The sequence below is a fragment of the Alexandromys fortis genome, unplaced genomic scaffold (genome assembly GCF_014885135.2).
Source record: "Alexandromys fortis isolate MF-2015 unplaced genomic scaffold, M_Fortis_MF-2015_v1.1 scaffold_40, whole genome shotgun sequence".
In the NCBI taxonomy this organism is placed as follows: Eukaryota; Metazoa; Chordata; class Mammalia; order Rodentia; family Cricetidae; genus Alexandromys; species Alexandromys fortis.
The window spans coordinates 10,288,280-10,299,659 of record NW_026067966.1 but is presented as its reverse complement, the minus strand read 5'-3'; the positions used below and the strand labels follow the sequence as shown (position 1 = coordinate 10,299,659).

Genomic DNA, 11,380 nt, shown 5'->3' with positions numbered 1-11,380 from the left:
CCCCCCCCCCCCGTAAGTTTAGGCTGAGCAAAATGTCCCTCCAAAAGGAATGAGCTCCAAAAAGCTAGTTCAAGTACTAGGGATAAATTCTGGACCCACTGCCAGTAGCCACACATCTGTCACCCACGTTCAGAAGGCCTAGTTCGGTCCTATGCAGTTTCCTCTTGCTGTCAGCCACTAGCTCAGGTCAGTTGTTTCTATGGGTTTTCCCCATCACGGTCTTGACCCCTTTGCTCATATTATTGTTCCTCCCTTTCTTGTACTGGTCTCTGGAAGCTCGACCCAGAGCGTAGCTGTGGATCTCTGCATCTGTTTCTATCAGTTGACTGCTGAAGGTTCTTGTGATGACAATTAAGGTAGTCGTCAATCTGATTGCAGGGCAAGGCCAGTTCAGGCACCTTCTCCACTATTGCTTAGGGTCTTACCTGGTGTCATCCTTGTGTATTCCTGGGGGAATTTCCCTGGTGCCAGGTTTCTTGCTAGCTCCATAATGGCTCCCACAATCAAGATACCTCTTTCCTTGCTCCCCCCTATCGCGATCATTCCATTCCCTGGTGTTCTCTTCCTCCCTCCCCTCCTATCCCTCTTCTCCCCTACCCAAGCTTCCAATTTTCTCAGGAGTTCTTGTCTATTTCCCCTTCCCCCAGGGATCCATGTATGTTTCTCTTAGGGTTCTCCTTGTTCCCCAGCTTCTCTGGGGTCATGGACTATATATAGGCTGGTTATCCTTTGTTTTGCATCGAATATCCACTTACGAGTGAGTACAAACCGTGCTTGACTTTCTGGGTCTCGGTTACATCACTCAGGATGGTTTTTTTTATTTAGTTTCATCCATTTGCATGCAAATTTCAAGACACCATTTTTTTTTTTTTTACTCCACTGTGTGAATGTGTCACATTTTCATTATCCATCTTTCAGTTGAGGGGCATCTAAGTTGTTTCCAGGTTCTGGCTACTATGAATAATGCTTCTATGAACATAGTTGAGCACATGTCCTTGTGGTATGGGTCTGCATCCTTTGGTTATATATCCAAGAGTTGTATTGCTGGATCTTGATATAGATTGATTTCCAATTTTCTGAGAAATTGATATATTGATTTCCAAAGTGACTGTACAATTTTGCACTCCCACCAGCAATGGAGGAGTGTCCCCTTACCTCACTTCCTCTCCAGCATAAGCAATCATTGGTAATTTTGATCTTAGCCTTTCTGACTGGGGTAAGATGGTATCTCTGAGGATACTGAGCAATTCCTTAAGTGTCTTTCAGTAATTTGAGACCTGTCGAGAATTCTCTGTTTAGATCTGTTACCCCATTTTTAAAAATTGGATTATTTGGTATTTTAACGTCTAGTTTCTTGAGTTCTTTATATATTTTGGGGAACAGTCCTCTGTTCGATGTGGGGTTGGTGAAGATCTTTTCCTATTCTGTAGGCTGCTGTTTTGTCTTATTGACTGCATCCTTTGCCTGTCGGAAGTTACAGTCCATGACTCCAGAGAAACTGGGGAACAAGGAGAATTTTAAGACAGACATACATGGATCCATGGGGAAAGGGGAAATAGATAAGATTTCCTGAGAAAATAGGGACCATGTTGGGAGGGGGCAAGAGAAGGAGGAACAGAACATGAGGGAATAGGATGGTCGAGATGGGGGAAGGACAGAAAGTGACAGCAAGGAAAGAGATATATTGATTTTGTGAGCCATTCTCAGTGCCAGGAGGTTCCATTTATTAATTTTTGCTCTCAATGTCTCTGCTACTGGTATTATATTTAGGAAGTGGTCTCCTGTGCCCATGCATTCAAAAGTACTTCCCACTTTATTTTCTGTGACATTCATTGTGGTTGAATTTATGTTGAGGTCTTTGATCCATTTGGACTTGAGTTTTGTGCATGGGGATAGATATGGATCTATTTACATTCTTCTACATGTTGGCATCTAGTTATGCCAGCACCATTTGTTGAAGATGCTTTCTTTCTTTTTCCATTGTATGATTTTAGCTTCTTTGCAAAAAATCAGGTGTTCACAGGTGTGTGGATTAATATCAGTGTCTTTGATTTGATTACATTGGTTTACCTGTCTTTTTATGCCAATACCGTTTTTAATTACTACAGCTCTGTAGTAGAGTTTGAAGTCAGGGATTGTGATGCTTCCAGAAGTTCCTTTCTTGTACAGGATTGTTTTGACTATCCTGAGTTTTTTGTTTTTCCATACGAAGTTGAGTATTGTTCTTTTCAGGTCTGTGAAGAATTGTGTTGGGATTTTGATGGGGATTGCATTGAATCTATAGATTGCTTTTGGTAAGATTGCCATTTTTATTATATTGATCCTACCTATACAAGAGCATGGGAGAGCTTTCCATTTTCTGGTATATTCTTCGATTTCATTCTTCAAAGACTTAAAGTTCTTTTTGTGCAGGTCTTTTGCTTTTTTGCTTAGTGTTACCCCAAGGTACTTTACGTTATTTGTGGCTATTGTAAAGTGCGATGTTTCTCTGATTTCTTACTCAGCCCTTTTATCATTTGTATATAGGAGGGCTACTGCTTTTTTTTTTTTGAGTTGATCTTGTATTCTACCACATTACTGAAGGTGTTTATCAGCTATAGGAGTTCCCTGGTAGAATTTTGGGGGTCACTTATACATACTCTCATATTATCTGCAAATAGCGAAAATTTGACTTCTGGTAGAAATCTGCCCATCTGGCTCTGGGATTTTTATTTTTATTTATTTATTTATTCTTGGTTGGAGACTTTTGATGACTTCTATTTCCTTAGGGGTTATAGGGTCTATTTAAATTGTTTGTCTGGTCTTGATTTAATTTGTCCATTTCTTTTAGATTCCCTAATTTTGTGGACTATAGGTTTTTGAAGTAAGACCTAATGATTCTTTGAGTTTCCTCAGTGTCTGTTGTTATGTCCCCCCTTTCATTTCTGATTTTGTTAATTTGGATAGTCTTTCTCTGCCTCTTGGTTAGTTTGGGTTAGGATTTGTCTATATTGTTGCTTTTCTTGAAGAACCAGTTCTTTGTTTCATTGATTTTTTTTTACTGTTCTCTTTGTTTCTATTTTATTGATTTCAGCCCTCAATTTGATTATTTCCTGTCTTCTACTCCTCCTGGGTGAGTCTGCTTCTTTTTATTCTAGAGCTTTCAGGTGTGCTGTTAAGTCACTAGTGTGAGATTTCTCCACTTTCTTTATGTAGGTACTTAGTGCTATGAACTTTCCTCTTAGCTCTGCTTTCATAGTGTTCCATGGGTTTTTTGGGGTATGTGTGCCCTTATTTTTGTTAAATTCTATGAAGTCTTTAATTTATTTCTTCCTTGACCCAGTGGTGATTCAGTCGAGCATTGTTCAATATCCATGAATTCATAGACTTTCTGTAATTAGTATTGTTGTTGAATTCTATCTTTAAGCCATGGTGATCTGATAAGATACAGGGGGTTACTCCGTTTTTTGTATCAGTTGAGGTTTTTGTATCTTTGTTACCGTGTATGGACCAATTTTAGAGAAGGTTCCATGAGGTGCTGCTGAGAAGAAGGTATATTCTTCTGTGTTTGGGTTCTATAGATGTCTTGTTAAGTTCATTTGAGTAATGATATCTGTTAATTCTCTTATTTCTCTACAGACCTGTCCAGTGGTGAGAGTGGGGTATTGAAGTCTCCTGCTATTAGTGTGTGCGGTTTGATGTGCAACTTAAGCTTTAGTAATGTTTCTTTTATTTATGTGGCTGCTCTTGTAATTAGGGTATGGATGTTCAGAATTGAGACTTCATCTTGATGGATTTTTCCTGTGATGAGTCTAGAGAGCTGGGCTCTCCACACTTGAACACAGACTCTTACCTCTCCAGGAGCAGTCAGGGCCAAGGCTCCGGTGGTCAGACCTAAGTACATTTTCTTAATGTTTTGGTTTTGCTAATTGCTAGATCATTCTGTTGAAAGTGTCCATCAATGATACTATTTTCAGTGGAGGCCTCCAAAGTAGCATTAACGAAATTACTCTTAGCAGAAGAAGACTTACTTATTGAACACCTACATGGGAAATTATTATTATTATTATTAACCAAGAAGCTATTTTATACCACTGCTAAAATAACTGACCTGGGTACTTTACAATGATGTGCACATTGGAATAAAAGTAGGAGAGACATACTGGGGATATAGTTTTGCCTTTTTAATATGAAGCTCTAGTGGCTCATAGATATCCATCAGGCTCCTGTTAGATGCAAAAATTTTAACTGTTATTTTTTTTATTTGCCTATCCCCTGCAGGATAGTCCTCAGCATATGCTCTATTTTAGGAAGAAGTCAAATTTTGTTGTATTGTTATTTGGGAGTGTGCCGTGGAGAGCAAAATGAGTAACAAAGCACATTCCTTGCTCTGGAACCTCGGACAGTTGCGTGCTGTGCTGCCAAGAAGCAGAGTTCTGAGGATATATCCTCTGGGATTTTGCAGACCAGAAGTTGTTTATTCAAAATGGAACCCAAGAAACCGCCTGCTAAATGGTTTTGAGGATGGACTGCGGCCATCTGTTAGATACCTCTTTCAGGGTATTTTGAAATCAGTAGATGATTGTACTCAAACTAAAGGCGTAAGACACGCAGTTGTCTTTAAATTTGGCCGAGTGCTTTGTCCTAGAAGACTGTCCTCTGACTCAGAACATACTCTTGTCTCTGATGGGGCATCTGATCATGATTTAATGAAAATAAACTTCCATCATAGCTCCAGTGAAGATGTGCTCACCAAGAAGATGAGACCAACCCCCATGAGTCATAAAAAGCTGGCCCAGGAGTGTAACTCCTTGAGTGACGTGCTCGACACATTCTCAAGAGCGCCCACATTTCCTAGTAGTAGCTATTTCTTAGCAATGTGGACAATTGTCAGAAGGGTGTCTGGAGACAAGAGGCGCTTTGAGATACAGCTGATGTTCGGTCACCCCGCCTTTCATCAGCTGTGCGCACAAATGATGAGAGAAGCCAAGATTATGCACTATGACCACCTTCTCTTCAGTCTGAATGCTGTCATGAAGCTGGGCGTCCCCCAGAATACTCTTATGGTTCAGACGTTGCTGAGGACGATTCAGGTAAGTCAAATGGAGACTTAAGTGTGGCTTTACTGTGTTTAACATATTTTGAACGAGTCAGGGAAGGAGATGTGTATAGCTTCCTTAAAGGGGATTTCAGGGGCTGGAGAGGTGGCTCAACCTTTAAAGGCTAAGCTCACAACCAAAAATATAAGAAGAGACTGTCAGTGGAATATATGTTTTTAATGTGCATTTCTGTATTATATAGTATATGTCTAGGAGACCTTAAGTTAGATAATTTTTTGCTTTGGAAATTTGTGGAAGCCTGCTCCACTTACCTTCTCTAGGGCTAAGTAGGAACAAAGAAGCTAAAATGAAGAGAAAGGCAAGCCATACAAAGAAAGGTTGGTAGTTGAAGGAAAGAGGGATAGGGAAGGACGTGAGCTAGCAGTTTCCTCGCATTGTGTCCTAATCCTCTCACCAGCTCTGAAGACAAGGAAACAGATTTAATGATACCACACAGCTTGCTTAGCAGCTCGTGGATTCCTCGATTCACACAACGAATGCATATTGGGTGTCAGTCATGTACAAGGTGCCACAGTTTTGTGTCCACTGGAGCTTGTATTTGCTGGTAGGCTTAGGAGTTCATGGGAGAATTTCAGGCAAGGGATTGGCCTGCTCAAGTTTGCACATTATGTCATTTATATGGCACCAGACGTATATTCTTTACTTTTAAAGAATGGCTATGTCAGACGTCTAAACTCAATGATGAAGGAAATATCCTAAATTGCATTACTTGCCTGGAGATAATGTATCACATACTCTTGTTTCACTGGAATTCATGAGTTGAGTTGATAGGTAGATGAGTTTTTAATTTTTTATGTAAACTTCATATGTTCTCAAGCAAGAACTATTAAATTTTATATTTTGCTTGTTAAGCCCTGTATTTGTTTCTTGTCCAGTCACTTGCAGTGATTGGTGTGACTCAGTTCCCACTACAGTGATGCAGCTATGTAGTAGACCTTGCACAGGTATTCCCAACCAGGAACATAGTCAGCAAGTCTGCATGTGACTGTTCCTCCATAATGTGTGGGTGTCATAAAGATGCTTAGCCAGAGGTGAGAGGGCAGTGTTCCATCAGTGCATCTGAGCCAAGTAGTCTGACCGTTCCCAGCAGTCAGCACTGTTCTCTGCCCAGGTCTCCCCTGGCATTTCTGGACTAAACTAGCACCTGACTGAGACCCAGAGAGTGGTGGTCAAATGCAGTGGGCCACGTGAGTAAGAAGATTCACAGGCACTTGTAGCATGGTGCTCAGGGAAGGAAGGCTATGTGGAAGTTGTAAGGACAGCCCTCTAAGGCTCATTGAGGGGAGCAATTGGCCTATGTACTTTAATAGATCTTCTGTTATTCTATAGGATTCTACTGTGTTACTATGTCATAACTTGTGTTATTCTTACTTTTAGGGGAGCGATTGGCCTATCTACTTTAGTAGATTTTCTGTTATTCTATAGGATTCTACTGTGTTACTATGTCATAACTTGTGTTATTCTTACTTTTAGGGGAGCGATTGGCCTATCTACTTTAGTAGATCCTCTGTTATTCTACTCTAATATCCCCATGGTGGTTTGGGGGTTTGAGGTCCCATGAAGGGGTAAAAATGGTGTTTAATGTAGTTATTTCACAAGCAAATGAATAAAATCAATATCAAATAGATTTCTATTGATGCATAGGAAAGTGTTGATGTTTAAAAGGTTACGTGTCAATTATCTGGAAAGCCACTGAATTGTCATAGCTTACTTCCTGGGTATCTGTGTATGATGGACTCCATGACTTGCTGGTCTGGTACTTAGTCCTGTGAAAGTGTGGGTTCAGAGGTTTTGCTTGCAAAGCTAGTACACATCTCATGGCCTTTGCTGTTTGCAATTGTGTTTTACCAGGAGCGCATCAATGAGTGTGATGAGAGATGTCTTTCAATTTTGTCAACTGCTTTAAAGACTTTGGAGCCATGCATGAATGTGAATGCGCTTCGAGCAGGGTTGCGGTAAGAACCTCCTAGGTTTCTTCCTGTGGTTTTCTCTGTGGCCCTGATATGGGCAATTTAGAAGCCCAAGGAAAATTGATTCCTTTTTTGGGAGACACTAATAAAGTAGGCATTGGTGATTGTTAATATTTTATTAAGCTTAAAATTCCAACTCTGAATGATATAAACCTGAAGATAGTAATTCTTAAAGGATCTCTTTCTAAAAATTTGTAGGTAATATTGAAATTAGTTTTTCTTAGACTCTAGTACTGATGTAAAATCAGGGGGAGAACTGACATGTATACTAAATTCAGAATGGTTACTAGGACACTGTAGGGATCACACTGTATCTTATGAAGATATAAAATTGATCCAAGTGATCTGATGTCACAGACTAGGGAAGGTTATGTGGATACCTTTAATCTGATGTGACTTGTTCATTAATAAAGGCAGTACAGTAATGTAAGAGGAAGTATCCTAGAATGATTTAGGTTCTTCTCTAACCGCTTATACCCTCTTGGGCAGGTAGACCACGTCTGTAGATTTCTTCTTTCTGGTCTATTCCAAGTAGGGGCTGGATTCTAGGATCATCCTATTTCTTGTGTCTAATGACAGAATCCTAGTTGATCAGCAAGTTTGGAAGATAGAACACATCTTCACATTACAAACAGTGATGAAATATATCGGGAAAGACACGCCATTTGCTCTTAAGAAGAAACTGGAGGTAAACACCTGGCTTTTCTCAAGTGGATAAAGTTTGAAGAAACTGTCCTTTGACCTGTCACTCCCTCAAGTCGGTTTTGAAGGAGGATGTGGCTGTACTTTTGCTGAAATGACTTAAGACATCTATCTGTGTGTGCAAACATATCTGTGTATATATATTTACTTTTGTATTTGTGGACACCTTTCTTAAGCCTCATGCTTGTTTCTTCAGCATTAAATTTTCCACAGATGATAATTAAATGCAAGTTTGTTTTCTGTAGATGAAAGCCTTGAAGGAGTTGGACAGATTTTCTGTCTTGAATAGCCAACACATGTTTGAAGTACTGGCTGCAATGGATCACCGCTCTATTGTCCTTCTGAATGAATGCAGTAAGGTGGTCATAGGTAAGAGGGCTTTTTCCATATTATCTGCCGTATCTGACCGTTCACTTGTTTTGAAATCTTGGCTCTTATGATGCAGAACTGATGACTGGTTACATATAAATTTTATTTTTGGCCATTGTTTTGTTTTCCTTCAAAATAGTGTTGTTGTTGTTGTTTTTTTTCCCAAAGAAGGTATGAATATCTTGAATCTTATGCTCAAAGCCATCTGGTAATGCTTGTGTATTTAACTCATTCTTAAAGATAATATCCACGGGTGTCCTTTTAAAGTCTTGATCAGCATACTGCAGTCCTGTAGAGGCCTGCGATACCAAAATGAAGATCTCTTCAAGAGCATAGCTGACTATGTGGCTACAACTTTTGAAATCTGGAAGCTGAAACAGGTGAGTTTCTGTTGGGGATATAACAGGGAAACTTTCAGGAAGCTTGTTCATTCCCTTGTTTCTGCTTAGAGAGGTCATTATGTCAGAATATGTCAGAATATTCCAGTGCTAAATTAGCTCAGCGCCATCTCCTTCTACAGGCTAAACATTGATAGAGTAGATCCTCCGTGGTCAGTTTTCTGTGGGAAAGCACAGCTACATTGTCCAAAGTTCTTCTGCTTGGTTATCAAAGGGTTTTATGGTAGGTGAACTAACTATTGAGCCTTGTGGGTCCTATTTTCTTATTAGCTTTGAATAATAAAAATCTAACTAATGATGTATGACAGGCTCATGGTTTTGAAGAATGAAATGTTACTACTTATGATCTTACCTATTTTCTTTGGAGTCCCAGACTTTCAGGATCCATGTTTAACAGTCCAGATGTCTAAATGTAACAGCGTGTGAACCTTACTTTTTCTAGTGAAGTAGGTGGAGGCTGATCAGTGGATTCAGTTGGTTAAGAGAGTAAGATGAATTTTGAATTTATTATTAAAATTGAGTTCAAAGACAGTAATTCTTGTGGTTAATATTACCCAGCAGGAAATTGGAAGTGAAATATATCTTAATCATGATATTTCACTTCCATATATTAATATAAAACAGACATATTTGAGTTACAACAACAAATTTTGTTTGAAAATGCCATAAAGAAATGGAATACTATTCATACTAATTTAAAAAAAAGTTAAAAAGACAAGGAAAGATGGGAAAATATTTGTGCCTTATTAGTGTTAAGGCTCGGATAACCCAACTGGACTTGGTGGCACACAGCTAGGATCCCATGTTGGCAGAGACTGCTCATTCATTTCCAACTGCTCAGACCCAAATAATCACACAGAAACTATAGTAATTACAACACTGTTCGGCCAATGACTCAGGCATATTTCTAGCTAGCTCTTACATTTGAATTAACCCATTCTATTAATCTATGTACTGCCACGAGACTGTGGCTTACCCGAAAGGTTCCAGGTCCTTCTCCTTCGGCAGCTACATGGTGTTTCTCTGACTCTGCCTGCTCTCTCTCTATATCTCTTCCAGCCTGGCTATATTTTGCCCTGCTATAGACTGAGGCAGCTTCTTTATTAACCAATGGTAATAAAACATATTCATAGCATACAGAGGGAAATCCCCCATCAATCAATCCACCTAGCCTCTCAGGAGGCTGAGACTGGAGGATCACAAGCTCACGCCAGCCTATGGGTAAAATAAAAGGAAAAAATGTTTGAGTTGCCATATATATGAGAATCTAGGCAGAGTTTAGAAGTGGGAGCAGTTCAAGCACAGTATAAAGTAATTTTTAGATCTGTTGTATGAAAAATGGGTAAGAAAGGATTTGTTGTTGTTTGTGACAGGGTTTCTTTGTGAAGCCTTGGGTGTCTTGAAGCTCATTCTATAAACCAAGCTGGCCTCAAATTTAGAGGTCTGCCTGCCTCTGATTCCCAAGTGCTGGGATTAAAGGCGTGTGCTACTGCCTCCTGCTAAGAAAGATTTAAATGAGGTATGGAGATTATTCTTGGCTCTTGGTTATTAGTCTTGGTTCTCAGCTTAGAAGAGATTGCTCATTAAGTTGATATCTGATTAAAGACAAAACACATGATTATCCTTTTGGGGTAGTATTTTGTTGCTTAAGTTCTTTGAGATTTAAAACCACTATGGTAGCTGTTGAGTAACTTCCCCTCCTTTCTGTTTTTAAGGTCATCTTTTTTCTCCTGTTATTTGAAGACCTTGGTTTTCGACATCCTGATTTGATGGATAAGCTTATGGAGAGGGTAGTGGAGGAGCCTGGTGCTCTAAACATGAAGAACATTGTTTCTATCCTTCATGTGTATTCCTCTCTCAATCACATCCGCAAAGGCCAAAACAGAGAGTACGTACCGATTTCCTTTACGTTGTCACAGGTGTGCTTACAGAAAGGACTGCAGATCTCAGGCTTCCCACACTAGTAAGCATGACCATGTTCCCAGCCACCATGTCTGGAAATACAGCAGCATTTATTTTTAGAGTTGAATAGAATAGTCTTACCTTTGTGGTTCTTTGTTTGTGTGTTCCTTTGTTCTTTAGGTGCAGTTGTTCATTATAGAAGTTTTCATTTTGAGCTTGTCTCTTTTACTATTAATTCCTAAATTATTTGTCCTTTTGAACTTCATCAAAAAGAAATGTCTCTTTAAAATTCATTGTTGCAGTAAGTGTTTTGGGCAAGAGCGGTGGTTTACTAGCGACTTTCAAGTGGACAGTCCAGTGCTGCTGACTCCAGGCGTAGCACATCTGCCTCGAGCTGCATCCTCCTCCATATTTGAACAATCCCTGATGAACAGCTTTTCCTCTCTTTCCCCTCTTTCCTTCCTCACATTTTTCTACTGTTTCTCAATTTGGAATATGTGCTATGTGTTCATCTAGACAAGCTTATTCATTAAACACGGAGTACTCCAAGTTCATCTGTATCGTCATATGGAAGGATTTTTCTTCCTTTAAAGGTTAAATAATATTCCAATTGTATATTAATAGCATGTTATATTTATTCATCTCTTGATGGACATTTAGGTTTTTGGCATAAGTTAACTTTTGTGTTGCACATAAGAGTATACATATCCTGTTGAGATTCTGATTTTAATTATTGTAAGCCAAAATGTACTTGGAAAACTTGCTGTGGTTTCCATGCCTATAAATCCAGCACTTAGACAGTTGGGGCAGGAGGCTACCTGTGAGCCAGAGGCAAACCTACGCTACAGACTGCAACTCTTGCTTCAAAAACCTAAAGCTAAAAACGAGAGAGAGAGAGAGAGAGAGAGAGAGAGAGAGAGAGAGAGAGAGAGAGAGAGAG

At 39.5% G+C, this 11,380-nt stretch overlaps 1 protein-coding gene across 1 annotated transcript in view; it reads left to right on the top strand.

The window, feature by feature from the left end:
* Positions 1–11,380, top strand: part of Fastkd2 (FAST kinase domains 2) — a 29,453-nt gene that overhangs the window by 5,394 nt on the left and 12,679 nt on the right. The window contains exons 2-7 of the mRNA XM_050154285.1: positions 4,261–5,072; positions 6,951–7,054; positions 7,649–7,757; positions 8,017–8,140; positions 8,381–8,520; positions 10,254–10,426. Coding sequence (XP_050010242.1) covers positions 4,344–5,072; positions 6,951–7,054; positions 7,649–7,757; positions 8,017–8,140; positions 8,381–8,520; positions 10,254–10,426 — 1,379 coding nt within the window. The 5' untranslated portion in view covers positions 4,261–4,343. The remainder of the gene's footprint in view (positions 1–4,260; positions 5,073–6,950; positions 7,055–7,648; positions 7,758–8,016; positions 8,141–8,380; positions 8,521–10,253; positions 10,427–11,380) is intronic.